The 19,897-nt window shown below is 40.4% G+C and overlaps 1 protein-coding gene across 2 annotated transcripts in view; it reads left to right on the top strand.

The window, feature by feature from the left end:
- Positions 1-19,897, top strand: part of NIBAN1 (niban apoptosis regulator 1) — a 164,545-nt gene that overhangs the window by 124,469 nt on the left and 20,179 nt on the right. For both annotated transcript variants that reach the window (XM_033092820.1, XM_033092819.1), the window contains exons 6-7: positions 13,758-13,873; positions 19,462-19,566. In XM_033092820.1, coding sequence (XP_032948711.1) covers positions 13,758-13,873; positions 19,462-19,566 — 221 coding nt within the window. The remainder of the gene's footprint in view (positions 1-13,757; positions 13,874-19,461; positions 19,567-19,897) is intronic.

Raw genomic sequence — 19,897 nt, 5'->3', positions numbered from 1 at the left:
GGAGGTTCAAGAGTGTTGGAGGTGAAGAGGTGAGGGCAGGTTTCAGTATAAAGTTCTTTTAAACATGTACAGAATTAAACAGGGAGAACTATGTCCCCTCCTAAAACTTACAAAGTGTGGAGCTATGGAGTGCTATCAGAGGAGATCCAATAATGAAAGTATGGGGTTGAAAAATAAAAACTGTAAGGAATATTAGGGATACATGTGTTACTCAGCTTGAAATAAAAGCTCTGGGAAGATACAATAATAACTTTGCAATGGTATTTCTCACTCCATTGAAGATGCTACTTGCAAAAATGTTCTTAATTGTACCATGAGGGATAGAGGTTATCCATGAGAAAGACCTGCCCGATAATGAGAACTCTTGTATTCTAAAATGACATCTATGGAAAGATTAGGGACTGTCTTCTGAATGATTAATTTAAATTTGTAAACCCACATGGACTGCACTGCTTAATAAATATTTGCTTTTACAGCTACTAATAATGATCAGAGATCTGGAATAATTGATATGCTGTTTCAGTTATTTAATAAATAAATGCTACCCTATTGGTAGAGAAATGAACTAGACATTAAAAGCCCATTCAAATTCTATTGTTCCATCGCGTCTTCCTTAATGGTAAAACTACCATTAAGAACTGTACACACTCAAAAGGCACTTACTTATAACCAACACCTCCTCATAGGAGATGGACACATACACACATTGTACACATACAACAGGAACAGGAGGCACCTAAATCCATCAGGCGTTTTAGGTGTTGTTTCTTTTCAGCAGAGGGTACTAGAGGGGTGAACAATTTGTTGCAGTAAACATAGCAGATTGTTGTAAGTCCGTATCCTGTTTGGAAATGATCTCATCTAATATGTCTGTTGGTGGTTAGCAGTGTTCTACCACACTGAGCGGACAATTGTGATATGCTGTTAGGGTGCCCTCAAAGTTAAAACCACAAGGATTTCTCATTGCCCAAGGCAGGGGTTATATGTAATTGTCAAGACTCTAAACCAGGGGTGTCCAAACTGCAGCCCGCGGGCCAACTGCAGCCCGCAATCCATTTTTTATCGGCCCGCAGCAAATTCCAAAAATATATTTAGTTTACTTAAATAAACCAGGTGAGGCAATACGTACTTCACCTCGAGTGAGTGGCCCGGCTGTTTGTGTATTTTACCGCACATGGCCCTTGGTGAGAAACGTTGAAAAAAGTTTGGACACCCCTGCTCTAAACTCTCATCTTCATCCATATGGAGACTTGTTACAAGTCATCTTCTTTCTTATTTTTGTGCGTTATCTTGATCCTGGGATTGTTCTGTTAGATCAACTGTGCCGTGTGTATAATGATAAATTTGAGAGAAAGTCAGATTTCTTCCTTTTGTGTTTAGAATAGAAGCACATCTGAACAGATCCACTTTATAATGATGCTATTTGAATATGGTTCAGGTGTGCAGTGGCCTGTCCGCTTTTATTGCCTCCCTCCTCTGTCCCCACCCAGATAAACAATATAACTCTTAAAACCATGAGCATTTAGAGCTGTGCTAATGTGCTGGCCACTAGCCATATGTGCCTACTGATCACTTGAAATGTGCGTAGTCTGAAATGAAAAGTGCCGAACGTGTAAAATGCACACCAGGTTTTGAAAACTTGGTAGCAAAAAAAAACAAAACAAAAAACGTAAGATATCTCATTAATAATTTTATAGTGCTTACATATTTGGGATGTACTGGTTTAAGAAATAAATTACTTAAATTCATCTTAACTGTTTCTTTTTACTTTTATGATGTGGCTACTTTAAAATTGAAAATTGCATATGTGTCTTTCATTATATATCTAGTGGATGGTGCTGGTCTGGAGTCCCTTTGCTCCCTCTCCTCCCCATTCATTACCCTGGAGGAGGAGGCCTTTAAAACCCATATTGAGTACTTTCTGCAGCCCAGGGGAAGACTTGTTTCCCTGTGTGTGTGCGCACGCGCACACCTGGTTGTGTGAGGGCCGGAGTGGGGACGTGAGAATGTTCAGTGGGGAAAAGAAGGAACAAAGGAAATGAAGAGAAATGAGCAGTTTCGATCAGCATCAATCTGAGATGCCATCAACTCTCACTTAAAGACGGGAAGGAAGACTAGCTGAGTAAAAGCACTTCCCTCACAAGGCAGCTTTGCTCTTTGTGTTGAAATAGAGTGAATCACTGGAACATCACACTCGTCTGAACTCAAACGTAGACACGCGCAAAGGTTCCCTAACTTCAGCTTGGAAGCAAACATCACGTTTTAAGAATCATCATGGTCACCGCTTTGTTAACAAAGATAATCAAGAACTAACCTGTATCCCAACTGGTAGTTCTGATTTGGACAAGGTATAATGGGTTTTGTTCAGCAGCATTTCACGAAAGAGAAATTTCTGGCTGAGATAGAATCTTTTAGTGGCCTTACAGTTTAGACTCAAATAAACACCCAAACTAACATGATGGTTTTTCTGGAGAACTGGAAGATTTTTGTAGATCACAGTGCTTTTGCTAAATGTTAAATTAAGAGATAGCAGTCTGATTCTACTTTTTCAAGGGGTGAAAAAAGGTATTTTAGAGACCAAGCCCATATGACCATCTAAGTTAATGATTTAGTGTTTTATGTGAGACAAACCAGTTTTACAACACCGTTGTGGTAGACTATGAAAGGGCAAGTTTGTATATGTTCACAATTTTATTAGCTTAATTAATTAAATAGCCCATGGTGAACCCAGTGGAAATAAACACAAAGGGAAAAGGGGAGGATGACGAATCTTAAATCAGCGCTGTCCAATAGAAATACCATGAAAGCCACATATGTAATTTCACATTGTCTAGTAGCCACATTGATTACTTTCTGCAGCCGAGAGAAAAATGCATATTTGAGCATGTGAGAAGGTTGAGTGGAAAGAAAAGGATAAATGGTGTTACAACTGGAGCTTTATATCCCTAAGTGGGAACATGGTCACGGAAAGCATACCCAAATGTTGATAAACTAACTGTGCTTGCAGCTTATCATAGAATTACACTATTTCATGGTTGGAAAAGGAGACCTGACAGGCAATGTCTCATTTCTAATGTGATAAATTAGCCCCAGAGAAGCAAAGTGACTCTCTTCAAGTCCCACAGCTGAAGTGGCAGAAGTAGAAATAGCACCTAGTTTTGGTGTCCACTAGACAGCTGTCCCCACTATTATGTTACTATATTATTGAATCATTTGTCTCTTTGTTGTTCACTGGTCTATTCAAAAGAACATTTTGGTGTCAGGCACTGTACTTGGCCTTGAGGTGCCGTGATGAATACGACAGTCCTTGTTCTCAAGGACATTAGGGCATAGGGCATACAAGGTCATCATCCAGCTGTGTCACAGGTGAACCTCCAGCTTCTGATGTGTGTCACACTTGTGTCACCCCTGACCTTGCTCTGTTTTTATGGCAAGCAAGGGACAGTAGTAATACTTTAAAGGACATTTGTGACAAGCCCAAAGGTACTCAAAGATGTAAGGGTTTTCCCTTCTTTCCTGAAAAGTAAACACTGGCAGGAGGCAGCGGAGCCCAATTCTGAGTAAAGCACACTACACAGTATCTTTAAAGAGAGGAAAAGAAAGAATGACCTCTTCAGTTGAGATCGCGCTGGAAACGGCTTGGTGGACTGAGTGAGGCGCCAGGCTTGAATTTCACCCGTCCTGAGGGAGAGAAAGGCTGTCAGTTAATTTAGTTTACAGACACCTCAGTAGGCGCCCTGGAACAGGCCAGGGTTTGGCAGCTGCAGGTGCTCTCAGGAGCTTTCTAAGGCGAATTGCCACAGCACTATTTCTGGAGAGGCAGCTATTGTTCATGGTCTTGAGAGGATTGGTTAAAGAAAAATAAAAATCGTTAGATCCGCATGGATTTTCCTAAAAATAATAGTATAGCATTTCATAAAGGGTGAGCCACAGATACAAATTCCGCCGTAACTCGCTTTTTAGTTCTTATGCGTTCCCTTTCAGTCGTTGCTCGTATGGATGAGTATTTTACATTGCTGAACTCAGGATGTATGTATACTTTTATCGTCTGGTTTTCGCAATGAAAATGATCTCCAGACTACTTTTCTGTGATGCGTCTAAGTCATTAGAATTGTTATTTTTGTGATTCGGTAATATCCCATTCAGTAATCCTATCATGGTTTGTTGTCTGTCACTCGCTATTTAGCCAAGTTATTGAACAAGATGCTCCTTGGGCTTTACTGAAAATAATTGTGCATGCTTAGAGTTGTCTCGGTAAAATTGCGTCTTTACACTACGTGTGAAGCCACTTTCGGTGGATCCCTCAGTGAGACAACATTTATTGATGCACAGTCATGGGCGTCCACCACCCAGACGGCAAGATGCTTTGCAAGTGTCTTTCGGCGGAAAGCACTTATGCAAACTTGGTACATATGCGTTGTGGACTCAGCTAACCCAGAAATTAGAAAGAACTCCGTTGGCAGCAATGCCCCTTCTGTAATAGGTCAAGAATATAGACACTGTTTTTATTGGCCCATGACTGCTGAAGTTCTCAGTTTTTCAAACATGATCAGGTCCCTGAGAACCTGAGGGCTAAGTTGTCTGCTGCCCTCCAAGCCTAAGGAGGAGGCCGCGAAATTAGCCAGTGTCACCTGCCTATTCAGGGTGGGATAATGGGTGTCCAGGTGTCTGTCGCTGCCATCTCTACCTTTTAGGAAGGGAATGGAGCATAGGTCTTTGGGGAAAGGTTACAGATAAGGAAACTGAGCTATTTTATCCTAGCCAAAAGGAGCTACAATTTCTGCTGCAGTTGGACATTTTAAGTAAGGTTAAGGGCTATTCAAAGCTGACTCTGTATGGGACTAGAAACTTATTTTCTGTCTATTGTTTTTACTCTTGTTTGATAACCCGGTAACAATGAGTTATGTATTCATTTGACGATGGACAGTGATTTCAGTTTCTTTGAATTTCAGGTGTGTGTGTGTGTGTGTGTGTGTGTGTGTGTGTGTGTGTGTGTTTACCATTTATCTACCTGGGGATGATCACTTCTAGCTTACGTGTCTCATGAGATTACTGTGAAAATCAAATCAGATGTGAACTGTGGAATCTTCTGACCCGTGCAAGGTGGATGCTGTTATTAATCATGGATAATGATGATGGAAAATCCCGCCCCCCCCATAGCATCATCAGACAGTGCTACGCTCTGTGGATGTGTCAGGCTAGAATATGATGAAGTCATGCCGGTTATCACCAGTGATTTGTTCTGTAATGTCCACATGGCCGAGCCATTCCACTGTCTGCCTTCACTTGGAGAAAGCGTGTTCTCATGGATGTGGGAAAGGCTAGGCAAGGTGTTGTGAGCTCACAGGATGAAGGTGATCCATAGACGAGTAAGGAAGAATGTCCCTGATATTTTGTTTGCTGCAGTGATAAAGTATACCAAGACCCATATAGAAATAGTCATTTCCAGGAAGAAGAGAAAGTGTCGTCAAAAACGAAGGACACATCTGTGACTAGAGAAGCATTTTCTCTATTTATTTGAGAACTCAGTCTTGCTATAAATTGTGTCCAGGTTGTGTGGTAAATTTTCGCCTGCCAGGACTCAGCCACACAGCTCCCCACAATGTCACCGCGAGGCACATGACCGAGCTCCTGTGGTCTGAGCCGAAACATTACCCGAGTGTGTGCACAGCCTCAACTGCCTGCAAAATTACATAGTGAACTCGTTGCAAAATTCACATTTTACAGAGGAAATCAGATCGTTTTCACTTGTTTTGCTTTAGTTTTTGGGTGTAACTCTTTTCCTTCTGAGATCATTTCAGCAGCATCTCCACAAATAGTTATTAGGGGATTGGGAGATCTTTCTGCACTCCCTGTCTTAGAAGGCAAAGCTCACCCATGTAAAGCCATATATATATATTTGTCCTGGGCAGATAGGAAATGATTGATTGTGTCCTTGTTCTCTTAGTCTGCCTCTGCCTGGGGACCTAAGGCACATAGGGTGATAAATGAACTCTCTCAGGCCGATGGAAGGCAGACTCAATGAACCCAGCTTCAGGGCACAGAGTACCCACATGGTATTGGGGAAGAAGCAAACGTTCTCTCCTTCCTTATCAGTAGTCTGATAACACCATGCTTATTTGTTGGAAGAGATGGGAGCATGAATCATTTTTATTTTTTTAAGGCTTTGGAAAAAACTTTGGGTAAAGGAAACTGCTAGAGAAAAGAGGGCTGCCACAGAGAAAATACACAGTCCACATATCCACTGAGCACCAAAAAAGGAAAAATGAGATTCAAACAGGGTTACATCTGAGGACTTATGTCCAGACAATGATAACTGCTTCTGAATTGGGGGGGCGGGGATTCCCCTGGACAGAGTTCTAGTTGTTTGGGGTGATGTCCATGTGAACCTGCCTGAAGTGTGTTGTCTCCTTATCCACATACCTTCTGACAAAGCTTCATCCCTGTACTATCTTTATATACCACTTTGAGCAATTACAGGGTTTATTTGTTTTAAATGGGTGAGCAGTCGACAGAGGGGATGGTCCTTAACCTGAGGATTAGGGAATGAGGTTATCAGGCTCTAAGCATTCAAGAGCCATGGTCTTCTACTGTATCTCTTTTATGTATATATATATTGTTTCTCTCAAAACGTGGTCTGTAAATCACCTGCAACAGAATCACCTGAAGAATTTGTTTAAATTAGGTTCCTGGGTCCAATCCCAGACCTGCTGAATCGAATGTCTGGAGCAAGGTGAAGAATTACATTTTCAACAAGCACCACGGCCCTGATGAAGCACTTCCTCTTGAGGGGAACTTTTGACATCCTATTGAAGCCTAGTGCACGCTAAGATAAATTTAAATGGTAGAGATTTGTTCCCTATATTGAGTCAAAATCCACCACTCTCTACTTTTTTTTTTCCTTTTTCACCATTGTTTATGATACCTCATATATTTTATTTTTTTCCTGTTTCTCCCCTTTACTTTTTTATTTAATTTTTTTGTCTTGCAATTACAGTTGACATTCAATATTAAATTAGTTTCAGGTGTACACCACAGTGATCAGACCTTTATATAACTTACGAAGTGATTTCCCCCCAATCGATCTAATACCTACCTGACATTATACATAGTTATTCCAGTATTATTGACCATATTCCCTATTCTGTACTTTACATCCCCATGACTACTTTGTTACTACCAATTTGTACTTCTTAATCCCTTCCCCTTTTTTATACAATCCTGACTTTAATGTCTAGTCCTATTTTGCCCTGCAGATCTTTACAGCGATGAAGATCTCTTCCCTCTAGGTTTTTTATGTTTATTTCCATTTTCAACTAATCTAAATTTTTTCAGTGTGTCAGTCAAAATCATGCAAGTCTTTAATAATTGTCTTGCTAATATCTAGGTACAGGATGTCTCCAGCCGTCTTGTAGTCTACCAATCTGGTATGTCTATCTAAAGGAAATGAGATTACTGTGTCTTCCTTCAGTTACCCTAGTCTTCACCACTTCCTTTTCTGTGTTGACAAATAGTCTTTTAATGTTTATTGACAAGTCAAGAATTCATGAGATGCACTGCTCTTAGCTGGATGAGGCATGTGACATTTTTCTGTGTGGTTAAAAATTTCTATCAAAACAATATGTTCACTAGAAACTTCTTCCATTTATTTGAGAATTCTTTTATATAGTCTCTGCATGAGTTCTTGTTTCTTTGTATTTTCACCTAGAGCAGCACATTATAACTCATCCTAGGATCCCTGCATCTCCATGAAGTATATGTATACTTTTTTTTCTTGGTTTATTTCTTTTCTCTTCCTGGTAGGTTTGTGTCCACTAACACAGATATGATTTGGTCAGTAGATTAATATTTTCGTCTAGTAGTTGACAAAATACAATTCAGGGACTCCTAAGAAATCCTGAGGCTAGTTCTCATAAGAGTTATCATTTACAAATGCCATGGCAATAAATATTTGCTTAGGATGGTCGCGAATAAATAAGATTTTTCAATAAAAAGAGAACTTGCATTACCATTTTATTAGAATGGATGGCCATTCATTTTTAATTCCAAGGGAGGGAGGTTGTTTTGTTTTGTTTTTAATAATATCACGTCACATTTTGTCTGGTCTTCAATCTGCTTGCTCATTAAATGAATGGTTTAAGTTAGGTGATCCATATGGTATACTCAAACTCTAGAATTATGTGATTGTAAACTTTGAAAAGGAAAGGAAATTTAAAGTAATTTTAAAATTAAACCACAATACATACACATATGCACACACATGCGCGTGTGCATGTGTGTAAAACTGATGAAATCTGAATAAGCGTGTTTAGATTGTAACAATGTCAATTTCCTGATTGTGCTATTGTATTACAGTTTTGCAAGATATTCCCATTAGAGGAAACTGGGTGAAAGCTATATTGAATATCTCTGTATTATTTCTTACAAAACTGTACAAATCTGCAGTAATCTCAAAATAAAACGTTTTAAAAAATTAAACCAGAGAGTGTTATAACAGGACTTTGGAAGGAAGCAGGCCTTACGTGACCACATACTAGCTTAAACAAGTTATTTAATCTTTCTACACTCAGTGTCTTTCTCAGCCTTAAGGTGAGAATACTGATTCCTACCTAATGGGATTGTTGGAAGGATTATATGAGACAGTGTGTGTAAACATCTCATATGGTTCGTACTCCATGATAATGGTCAATAAATGTTCTTTCCTCTGTGCTCCTTCTTCTTTGTTCTAGTGAGGAAACTAGGAAAAACCACCTTGCTGCAGCGCTCCTAGAAAAAAACGGCATATGACTTGACGCTAAAGGCAGTTTGGAAGTACACATTAGTGAGATGGGCCCCATAGCACTGCAGTGAGTAATACTGTTACATAACGTTCACAAATCACCAGGCAGATCAGCTAACATGGCTTGGCGCAGTTGACCGATAAAATAACAAGGCAGCTTCCAAACCCAGCCCAAGTCAGGGAGTCCCGACACAGCAGCCGGAGTCAAAATCCAGAATGACTACATAGGCCTTGGAGCTTTGGCATTTCATTTGACTCAGACATGCTGTAAATCTGTTTAAGTGGAAAAAAACAAAAGCAATTTCTCTCTGGCTGGTCCCCTGAATAACTGTCCCCAAGGGGCGTAGAGCAGCTTTCCTTCCCTCGCAAAATCCTTAATCATGTCTCCTGAATATGAGTTTTCCATGCAGCTGCACTGATGAGAAATAGGGAGACGCTAAAGAGAATTGACATGTCTTGGTCCTGAGGATGTGATTGTTGAATGAAGAGCCAAGATGTGTCTCCCACATGTCTCCTTAAATGTTTAGAGTTTCCCAGGGTTCTGTCCTTCCCCCTGATCTGATGGATGTTTTTATCAGTGAGTTGGCTAGAAACACAGAAGGCAAACCCACCAAATTTTCAAATGATACCAAGGTCAAAGGGAGTTTGAAGGACAGAATTACAGTTTTTAAATGATTTTGGCAGGTTCTGAGGCACTGAGCTTATCACAGTAAATTGTAATTTAATAGGGATAACGTTAAAACCTGTGCTTCAAAATCAAAAGCAAAGTACGGGTTACGAAATGCTTAGATTGACAAGGGTTTTATACAAAAAAAGGTAAAGGGATTTCATTTGACTACAGAAAGGTATGAGTCAACAGTATGATGTGGTTGTATTAAGAAAGAGGTTAGGGAGCTGAAAAAGGAAAGTAATCTTTCTACCTTACATAGTTCACACTAGTTAGACAATGCTTGGTGTGTTGTATTCGAGTCTAGGGACGAAATTTAAGAAAGATATTGATAAATTGTAATTGATCACTAGAGGAAGGAAGGAAAAAGATGGGCCAAAAAAAAAAACAAAAAACCCCAAAACAAAAGCTATATTCTTTAAAGAATGTTTGAAGAAAAATAAGGCTATTCAGCTATCTTTTACAGTTACCAGATGGAAGAGGAATAAACTTGTCTATTTTGCTCTGAAAGTCAGAAACCGGATTAATGAGAGAGTTAGTTCATGGAAACAGATTTTGGCTCAATCAAAGGAAAAATTTTTAAATAATTAGAGCAGTTCAGTGACGAAAAGGACTATTTCATTAAATGGTGAGCTTCCTGTCACTGAAAGTATTCAAGCTAAGGCCAGATAAGTGTCTGTCTGGGATTCTGAAGGCTCCCAGCATCAAACAAGAGTTTAGAGTAGGTGACTTTTAATTTAAGATCACTTCGAACTCCCATAGTCTGTGATTTCAGTAAGCATGAATGCCAAGGCCGCTTATGACATGCCAGAGCCCCTTTTCCAACTCTTGGCTCTGCTTTGGACCAGCTGTGTGACCTTCAGCTAAGAAATTAACCATTTCTTCTTCCTGTTTCCTCATCCATAAAATGAGGAAGCTGGGTTTGATGCTGTCTAAGTTCTCCCCAGCACATCTGTCTCTTTAAGCATCCTCATAACTATAGCATGTAGGAAAAGTAAAGTTTGGGCTGGTAGCTGCCATTTTTCCAAGTCGGCTTACAGGGAGGCTTTTAAAGTCTGAAAACCATTGTTGATTCTGGGGGCCATTGAACTACTCTCAATGCTTGTTGGCCGGAGCATGGGTGATTGTGATCCTAGACTTTGTTCCCATGAGATTTGTGGCAGGAAGTAGATCGAATAACTGATAATCTGGTTCCTCTCAAACACCTGTACATACATTCTGGCTAAGTTCAGCAATGCCTCTGCAAACAACTTAGAAGAAATGAAGATCATATTACCATTGCAATGTAGTTCTATTTTTTGCAAAGCAAACCTTTGTTATTTCCTTAATGACCTGGCCGTTGCTGTCGAGCTTTGTTTATAATCATAAGAACCAGTGTCCACGAAGCAACTTACCATGTGACAGATAGTGTTCTTAAAGGTTCATATAACTTTAATCAGTTTATAAGCTGAAAAATCGAAGCATGAATCAGTTGATTAGATCCTTTGTCCCCTATGGAAAAGTAGTGGTTAAAATCCATTGAAATCTATCTTAGTGGTAGAATCCAGAATTCAGATCCACACCCTCCTTTTCGGCTTCACCGCTGATGTTCAATTACTAGAATTTCCTCTGTGGTTCATTTGATTACTAATACTTTTCTTCTCTGCCTGTTTTAAGGTGCCTCATCCTCCACCCCTACAACATGTTAACTCTTCTTCTTTGACTTCTCTCTGACTCACACAACATTGTCTCAAATCCCATTTCTTCAGTTATTCTTTTCCAAAGATCTTTGAAAATGCAATCATCAGTGGGAGTATTGTTTGCTTTGATATAGATATAGATATAGAAAATATGGACAGGATTTCAAATTCCTCCAGTTACTGAGGTCAGCGAGGGGAAGAAATAAGTAACTTTGTGCTTTGTGTAAGGACAGGAAGAATTTAAAACTTCATTCCCAGGCTCGCGGGTCTGGCAATACTCACTCCATCCAAGTACCACATTTTCTTCCATCTCTTTGTTTCCTTAGATTGGAAATTAAAACAGCTGTTCAAAATAAGAGCACATGATTCAATCTTGAATCTCAACATAATAATTACAGTTTCCATTTCAGTCGGTCAAGTCCCCTCCCGTTGTACGGAGCCCCACATATCACAGCCCCCTGTTGTCAGTTTTATACCAGACCTTAATTTTTTTTTCCAAACCTCTAAGACTAAACACTAAATCAATTGCCAGACCAGAAAAAAATAACAAGGAAGAAAATACTTCAATTTAAAAACTTCATTCTTAGGACATGCCCTTTTTTTCTGATTTACATTTTGATCCAATCTCTATGTTGATACTAGAAATGTCAGTTACTGTTCCACGTTTTTGAAGATGGGGCTTCTGGGCTTCATGGTATCCTCACTGTGAAGAACTTTGCTTGAACCCTTATCGAGGCTGTGCCTTGAATTGTATTTTCTCTTTTCCAGCTTCCTGAGGCTTGTGACCTAATAAGCCAATCTCAAAAGAGTCATTTGCAACCTATTAATTGATTGTCACCTTTCAGAACAGACTGATACTCTTTCAGTCCTCCGTAGCAACCATTCGGTCCTTGACTTGAGCCATCCCACTGCCTAAAGCTCTGAAGGCCCCCCAGCGAATCAGCGGACCAATCTAAGATTGCCCTATAAATGCAGATCACATGCTATTGGCAGGAGAATTTTGTGTCCTATTAGGGAAGAAGCAGGAGGCAAGCAACTAGGCCCTTTCAATCATCATTTCCCTTTGCTCACTTAAGTTCCCCTCTCTGCAATTTGATTTCTTTATTGTTAGATGGTAGTATTTCTAACATTCCTTTCCCTGCTAAGATATCTATAACTCTAGTATCATTGAATCCTCCAAGAGCTACTTTTATGTGTTGACAATTGTCTTGGTCAGTTTGGGCTGCTGTAACAAAAATGCCATAGTCTTGGAAGTCTGAGATCAAGGCACTAGCAGATCCATTGTTTGGGAGGGGATGGGGCAAATGGGGGGGCGGGGAGAGAGAGAGAGAGAAGAGAAAGACAGGGAACGTTCATGTGTCTTCTTTTTTGGGGGTGGGGGGAAAGTAGTCCTGGAAAAATCCATCTTTATTTTCTGAGGACAGTTCCCCAAAAAAAAAGGAGAATAGAAGTGAAAATACAGGAAGAAAATGTGGACCCAACAGTCTCTAGGAAGACCAGCGCCAGGAGGGTAGAAACTGGGTGAGAGTTTCTCATGTTTCTCATGTTTCTCCTTAGAAAGCCGCTAATCCCATCATGAGGGCTCTACCTTCACGACCTCATTACCTCCCAAAGGTCCCATCTCCAAATAGGATCACATTGAGGATTAAGGTTTCCACATATGAATTTTGGGGGACACAAACACTCAATCCATAACACAAATGAAGATATTTGCATATGTGGTGTGATCTGTGGCCTTCTGAAAAGGCCATTCAGCCCGTTTCCTCAGCCACACTTAGGAAATAAATATCGTACCGTCAGATATTAATTTCTTTGTGACAGGATGTTACCTTTCAGATAGGACACCTTTTAAAATCCAATGTGCTTGGAAGGGCAAACCCATAAAGCTAGAATGTGAGGTCGTGTAGTGTAGTGGTTAGAAGTGGGCTCTGGAGTCAGACTGCCTGAGTTGACATCCTTACTACCTGTATGATCTTAGGCAATCAATTCATTTTTCCGTGGTTTCAGTCTCCTCATCTGTAAAACAGCGATGATAATAATATTCATCTCAGAGATTTCCGTGAGGTTTCAATGAAATATGTAACGAGCTTGGAACAATATCCTGCTATATAGATGTTAGCAATTATCACCCTTCATTTGTATAAATCAGCATATAATAGTGATGCCCTTTTGACAGAAAGTTGGTATCAGGTCACAAAGAAATTGGAGTTTCGTTCAGGAAATTGGGAAGGGATGGAGACCATGGATGCATGAGGCACCATTAAAGAATGGTCTGCCTTAGTGTGAGGCGTTATAGTTGGTAGTATAAGACCACCAGTACCTGGATACCTGAAAGAGGGAAACAGCAAGAGAGAGAGAGGATGGATCTGCTTCTAGTCCTGACCAGTATGCCCAGTAACTGATAGAATTAATCAGCTGGTATGGTGTGCAAGAAACAGTCAGCTGGTATGGTGTGCAAGAAACATTTGGTACACCTGCAAATGAACTTCACTTTTCTATGTTTGTTTCATAATTCTGTTCCTTATAATATTCAGGTAATGCTGGGTGTCTGAACCATTACATTTGAAGAACCATAAACAAATGGAATCTAAAGTATTTTGCTTTGCTAAATGCCCTTGCCTCTTTCTTTTAGATTACATGAAGCAGACAACATTTGAAGCCCAAGCCTTTTTAGAAGCCGTGCAATTCTTCCGACAGGAAAAGGGTCACTATGGCTCATGGGAAATGATCACTGGGGATGAAATCCAGGTAACATGGGGCTCAGCATTCTGGATTCTCTTCTCTGTCTGGGTGGTAGGAGGTCAGGGTCATAATAAACAATCAAACAAATGAAAAAGTGGCCAGGCTGGAAGATGCAGTTCCAGGGACCACTTCTCTCATTGTCTAAAAGCATTTGGTCAGCAAGCTCACTATTGGGCACCCACTCCAAAGACCACTAGACCAGGCACTAAATAGGGCAGCCCAAATACTGCTAGTGCAATGGGAGGAGCTACTTCTGCTTTTTTCTATAGAAAAAAAAGTTTTATTCATTTTTTCAGATGACCTCATGGTTTCAGAGCAGAAGCAAATGTGAACAGTGTGGTTTGGTGCTAAGTGTGTGGTGGGGCTTTCGGTCAGCAGACTTGGATTAAATGTTGCCAAGATATTTAACCTCGTTTAGTCTCAGGTTACTCCCCTTGAAGAAATAGGAATGATGTTTGCCTTGCAGCTTTGTGAGAATTCAGTGAGAAGTTGGAAAAGTATTTGGCATACAGTTGTCTTTATCTATTGAATGATTTATAAATGATGGACTTAAAGGAGACACATTTTAAAAGCATTAGACAGTTTTCTATACATTTCATTCACCTTTACCAGTTGTCCATCCTCTGTGGTCCAGTATAATTTCCAATGACCTTAATTAAATGCTAGTCATGGGCTAAGCACCTCGGTGGCTTTGGTCCCAGGGACATTGTTACAAATCTCCAAGGAAATTGTGTTTCATGAGAGGAGCGCATCCTCCATGAGGATACCAATCATACAGTTGATTTAGCCAGAAAGAGAAGGCTGGGCAGGGTCATTATTTAATTAGAGGCACACACGGTCCAAGAATGGTATTCTTTAATTTTCCCTCACCTCCCAGAGTGCCTCTTTAGGGAGCCAATGAAATTTGTTATTAGGGAACAATCTTTGGAAGATATCAGATGGTGCCTTGCCTTTGTTTGACCATTAAACATCCAAAACTGAAAACGTTTTCACATGATGATGGGACTATTCTTGATCGTTTTACCATATGACTCGGAATCTTATTATTATTTTTTGGTGGATTCTATACTCATTTATTTCCCATCCTGAGACTTATGCAAGAAGTTTAACCAATTCTTGGTTTCTGATATTTTGGGGAAGTACATCCGTTTGTAACTCTGAGCTGATTAAGTACTAAGCATACTTATGCCAAAAAGAAGAAAAGCAAAAGCATAAGGGAAGGCTGAAGTGTTTGAGCCTGGTAGGCCTGTCACATAAACAAACATATTTAATAGATAAACCAGTATTAGCATGCCTCTGTGTGATACATTTTAATGTTTGAATCCTATCTGTTCATCTTACCAATCTAATGAGGTGGGTAGAGCAGTTATTACTATTTCCATTTTGTAAATGAGAAAACTGAGGGAGGCAAATAACAGTTAAGTGACTTGCCCAGTTTTATTCATTCAACAACTATTTATTGAGTCACCCAGATAAATGCCAGACACTATGCTGGGTGATAGTCATCAGAGATTGGCAAGGAAGAATTCCGGTCCCTGCCCTGTTTCAAGGTCACATGCTAAGTGGAAAATGGCAAGGGAAGCAATAGCTTATGACTCCCAGTCCAATGAAAGATCAACACCAGCCATGGAGTAGACTGAGTTACACAACTATTTAGCTCCTTGAATTTAGCTTTGCCACGTGCTTAATTTTTGTCTTTTTTTTGAAATCTCATGTCCTCTCACATTCCTTCACAATGCCATTGAAAGCAGGTACTTAAGAAATCCTTTCTGGGGGTTGAGTATTGAGTTTGTTGTGTTTGCTTTTGTTGGTTTTCTGCTTTTTGCTTTGGGCTGACATGTGTGAAGTGCTCTAAGGTGCAAGAAAATGAAATGACTCATCCTCTGCCATCTCAGTGAGGCAAGACCTACCTAGAAACCTCTAGAGAACAAGGCAGCATTAGAAGTGTGTGTGGGTACCTGTGTGGTTTTCTACATATATGGATATCATATAGCATTAACACGAAGCAGTCATAGAAAGGTGGTAACATGGCAGTATAAAAATACCATAATGGGAAGACTAAATAAAACACAAACCAGAAAAGAGATCAGTAAAAGCCGGAGTTAGCAAGTGACCCCATAAGAAATTTTGCTCCCTCAGGAACCTGAGTATTTTTGGTGAAATCACAGACTCATAAAATGTGATTGCTAGAAGGGTATGTCAGAATCATTTGTCCAGCACCCTCTGGTGACAGAACATTTAGAGGAGTTGGCTGAAGTCACAAAGCCAGTCGGTGACAGAAATGTTATTTTGAGCCATCATGGTAAACTTCACTGTAACCTCTTATAAACCCGAGCTGAAGCAGCATCTGTCCTAAGGCTCACAGAAAAAAGAAGTCAGGAGCCCAAAGGAGCTACCAAGTAGTTAAAGAAAATGGCGTGGCATTACTGAGTTTGAGAATATGACATCTTTTGTTTAAAGCATTGGGTTTATTTGCGTTGTGTCTTCATGTCTGCTAAGAACTTAATCATAACATTGTTCTAACCCCTGCAACCCTAGGAGCCTGTATTCAGATTTTCATCATTGTTACATTATTACCTCCATAGTCATGACTCACACAGCAAGTATGGCAGGCCCTCGTGGCAATAGTTGGTTATTTTAGGCAAGTGTCCAGGCAAAGCAAATATCTTAGACTAACTCGCCTGACAGACAATTAATACAGTATTAATACAGACGAAAATACAGTTGTCCCCGCTTATCTGCTGTTTCATTTTCCACAGTTTCAGTTACCCTTGGTCAACCACAGTCCGAAAATCTTAAATGGAAAATTCCAGAAATAAACAATGAATAAGTTTTCAATTGTGTGCCGTTCTGAGTTATGTGATGAAATCTCTCCCAGTCCTGCTCCATCCTACCCAGGGATGTGACTCATCCCTTTGTCCAACATACAAGTATCCACACTGTATGTGCTACCCACCTGTCAATCACTTAGTACCACCTCAATGATCAGATCGGTTATCAGGGAGAGCGAGAGACCATATTCACATAACTTTTATTATAATTTATTATTATAATTGTTATATTTTTAAATTATTGTTGTTACTCTTTTACTATGCCTAATTTATAAATTAGACTCTATCATAGGGATATACGTATTGGGAAAAACTTAATATATATAGGGTTTGGTACTACCTGTGGTTTCAGGAATCCACTGGGAGTCTTGGAACGTGTCCCCCATAGATAAGGGAGGATGATTGTGTTTGTATACCAGTAAATATATGTTCTACTTGTCAATATAAATGTACCAAATGTGGGAAACCACTTTGCAAAATGTAAAGTATTTATAGTTATTGGATATTTGTATTACTTGCCTTTAAATTAACCAGATGAGCCGAGAGAGCCACAGTCCCACAGAACAGAGTATCGTGTTTCCCCGAAAATAAGACCTAATCGGAACATAAGCCCTAGCATGATTTTTCAGGAGGACATCCCCTGTACATAAACCCTAATGCGTCTTTTGGAGCACAACTTAATATAAGACCCGGTCTTATTTTCGGGGAAACGTGGTAGCTTCAAGACAAGAAAACTACCCACAATTTTAGGCCTTGTCCACATGTTTCGGAGTTAGAGGAAGAGAGTGACAGTGTTGGGATGAGACACAGGTGGCCTTCAGCACCCAGAGGCCCTGCCTGCCCTGTGGCTGCCCCCTAAGCCTCCTGCCTTTGCAGCCCACCCCATTCCCTGCCTTCCGCCCCTCCCCCCCCAGATATATTTCCTTTTCAATTCCCTAAGGTATAAAATAGCACCAAATTTCTTGGAACGTGCTATGGGAAAGACTAAAAGAAAACTATAAGCCCACCTATTTGGAGCACTCCATTTCTTTGGCCTTGGTAATATTTTCATCTTTTCAAACCTTTTTCGTGCTTATGCTCAAATTCAAACCAATCTCTGCAGAAGGATGAATTAGAGCAATTGTTATTATTAGGGTAATTACTTAGAATTTAACACATGTCAGCTGAGATAACATTTCCCATTGATTTCAGGTTCTGGCTTCAGTCTCCTTATGCTCTTAGCTCACTCTGCCAATGCCACACTTTCCTTACTCCTGTGTTCTCATGTGGGCAGATGTGTTCCAAACAAGAACTCCCTCCACTGAGCAGGATGGGAGTCCATGGATTATTAATTACCTACTTGAAACTCATTGTTGGACTTTCTGATTTCCATGGAGTTTGTGCATGTCAGGTTCTTAAGTTCTCAAAGATGCTGGTTCACCTCTTGACTGCCCCAAGAAAATGGTTAAAAAAACATAAAAACATCCCCACCAATGAATTAACCAGGACTAGTGGAAATCCTATCCGCGTTATAATCTTTGTCACACCACGAAGTTCCAGATCGCAGATGATGGCCTCCCCGCCTCCCACCGCTGGCTGCGTTAACTCGAGCAGCCTTCTCTCCCAGGAATCCACAGGCATGGGGGCACTGGATGGCTTGCTCACCTCCACGCTGGGAGTGTTCCTGTTTAGTTCCGTTAAAGAGTTACACCCTGCTGAAATAGAGCCCTGGTGAAAAGCAGCATCTAATGAATTCATGAGTATTTCCGCTAGCATGCGGCTAACTGATGAACTCAGAGAAAAATCTTTCTTAATTCCCAAAGCTTAATTTGAGTTTCAATTATTTTGGACAAATACTATTTTAAATTCATAGAGCAGATGTCACATGATTCTTTATTTTTATGCCTTCCTCCATTCCCAAAATGTGTCTTGTTCTTTTGTAAATCCTGGTCTGCAGCCTGAGATTGAAAACTGAGCTCTGAGCCCCAAAGACTCACAGTGAAAGTAAAGCTGAACAATAAAGCTTCTCCAATAGGCAGGGGGTAGGGGGGTGGGGTGTAAAGAAGGAGAGGCTAGTGTTACATGGAATATCATGTGGGGATGTGAAGAGCTCTGCTCAGATTCAGAAGAAACATTTTCATTGAATCGAGCAAAATTTTAGGAGAGATTTGGGAACAATTGAAAAAAACAAAAGCACCCTGAAAACTTTAGACCTCCCCTTCGTATATCCTGCTCATCCCACAAATGTCTAGTTGTTCCAAAGTATTTATTACTCTCTTCTTTTTCTAAACTTTAAAGAGGATGGAGATGGGGTTCAGGGGACAGGAAAGACAAAGACATTTAGGTCCCAAGGGAGTTTGAGGAGAATGATTGTCTCAGGGGATTCAAACAAGGTGTCCAGCCACCATAACCAAGCCTGACCCCTTCACAGTTTTGCTAAGAATGCCCTTATCCACCATTAAAGTTTTCCCTCTTATCCTGAAGGCACTCGATTCCTCTAGTTTGAATATGGGAAGTTTGAGGAAGTTGTCTTTTCTGATGGGAAAACATTAGCCGACCGTTATTGTTCCTTACAGATGTTTGAGAACATTGATCCTCTCAATTGTCTTAGTTGAGATTTCCATGGCCTTGGACCCAACTATTAACCTAACAGATTTCAGGTAGCCTAGGGCCATTTTATGTAGCTAGGATAGGGACAGTCAGGCAGGCCATCTTCAGTTGGCTTGATGCGCAGGTTTGGCCATCACCAGCTAACCAACCCTGGGGTTCTCTTCTGCTCGGCAGGTCCTGAGTAACCTGGTGATGGAGGAGCTCCTGCCAACCCTTCAGACAGACCTTCTACCTAAAATGAAGGGGAAGAAGAACGACCGAAAGAGGGCCTGGTTCAGTGTAAGCAATGATCTGGCTCTGCAACTGTGCTACTCAAAATAAGCATTCCCACCCCTTCTCTTTTCAGGGCAGGTTTTTTTCTTTTCTTTTTTTTTTTTTTTTTGTTTTTTTTTGAAATAATTCTTTCCTGAGGTGGAGAACTGCCTACCTTGAGTCTGCTCAATCTCACTTACATGAGGACTAATCCAAACAGACTCAGACTTTGAGAGAAAAATGAGAACGCCTGTGCAGTTTTGTTGACGTTACGGTAGTCTGTGATTCATCCTCCTCCCTCTCCTTGACTCCGTGAGGTGGCCCCCCACAACAGAACCCCGATTTATGTGCCGCTCTC

The sequence above is a fragment of the Rhinolophus ferrumequinum genome, chromosome 22 (genome assembly GCF_004115265.2).
Source record: "Rhinolophus ferrumequinum isolate MPI-CBG mRhiFer1 chromosome 22, mRhiFer1_v1.p, whole genome shotgun sequence".
In the NCBI taxonomy this organism is placed as follows: Eukaryota; Metazoa; Chordata; class Mammalia; order Chiroptera; family Rhinolophidae; genus Rhinolophus; species Rhinolophus ferrumequinum.
The sequence above is the reverse complement of the archived record's forward strand: the minus strand, read 5'-3'. Positions and strand labels throughout refer to the sequence as shown.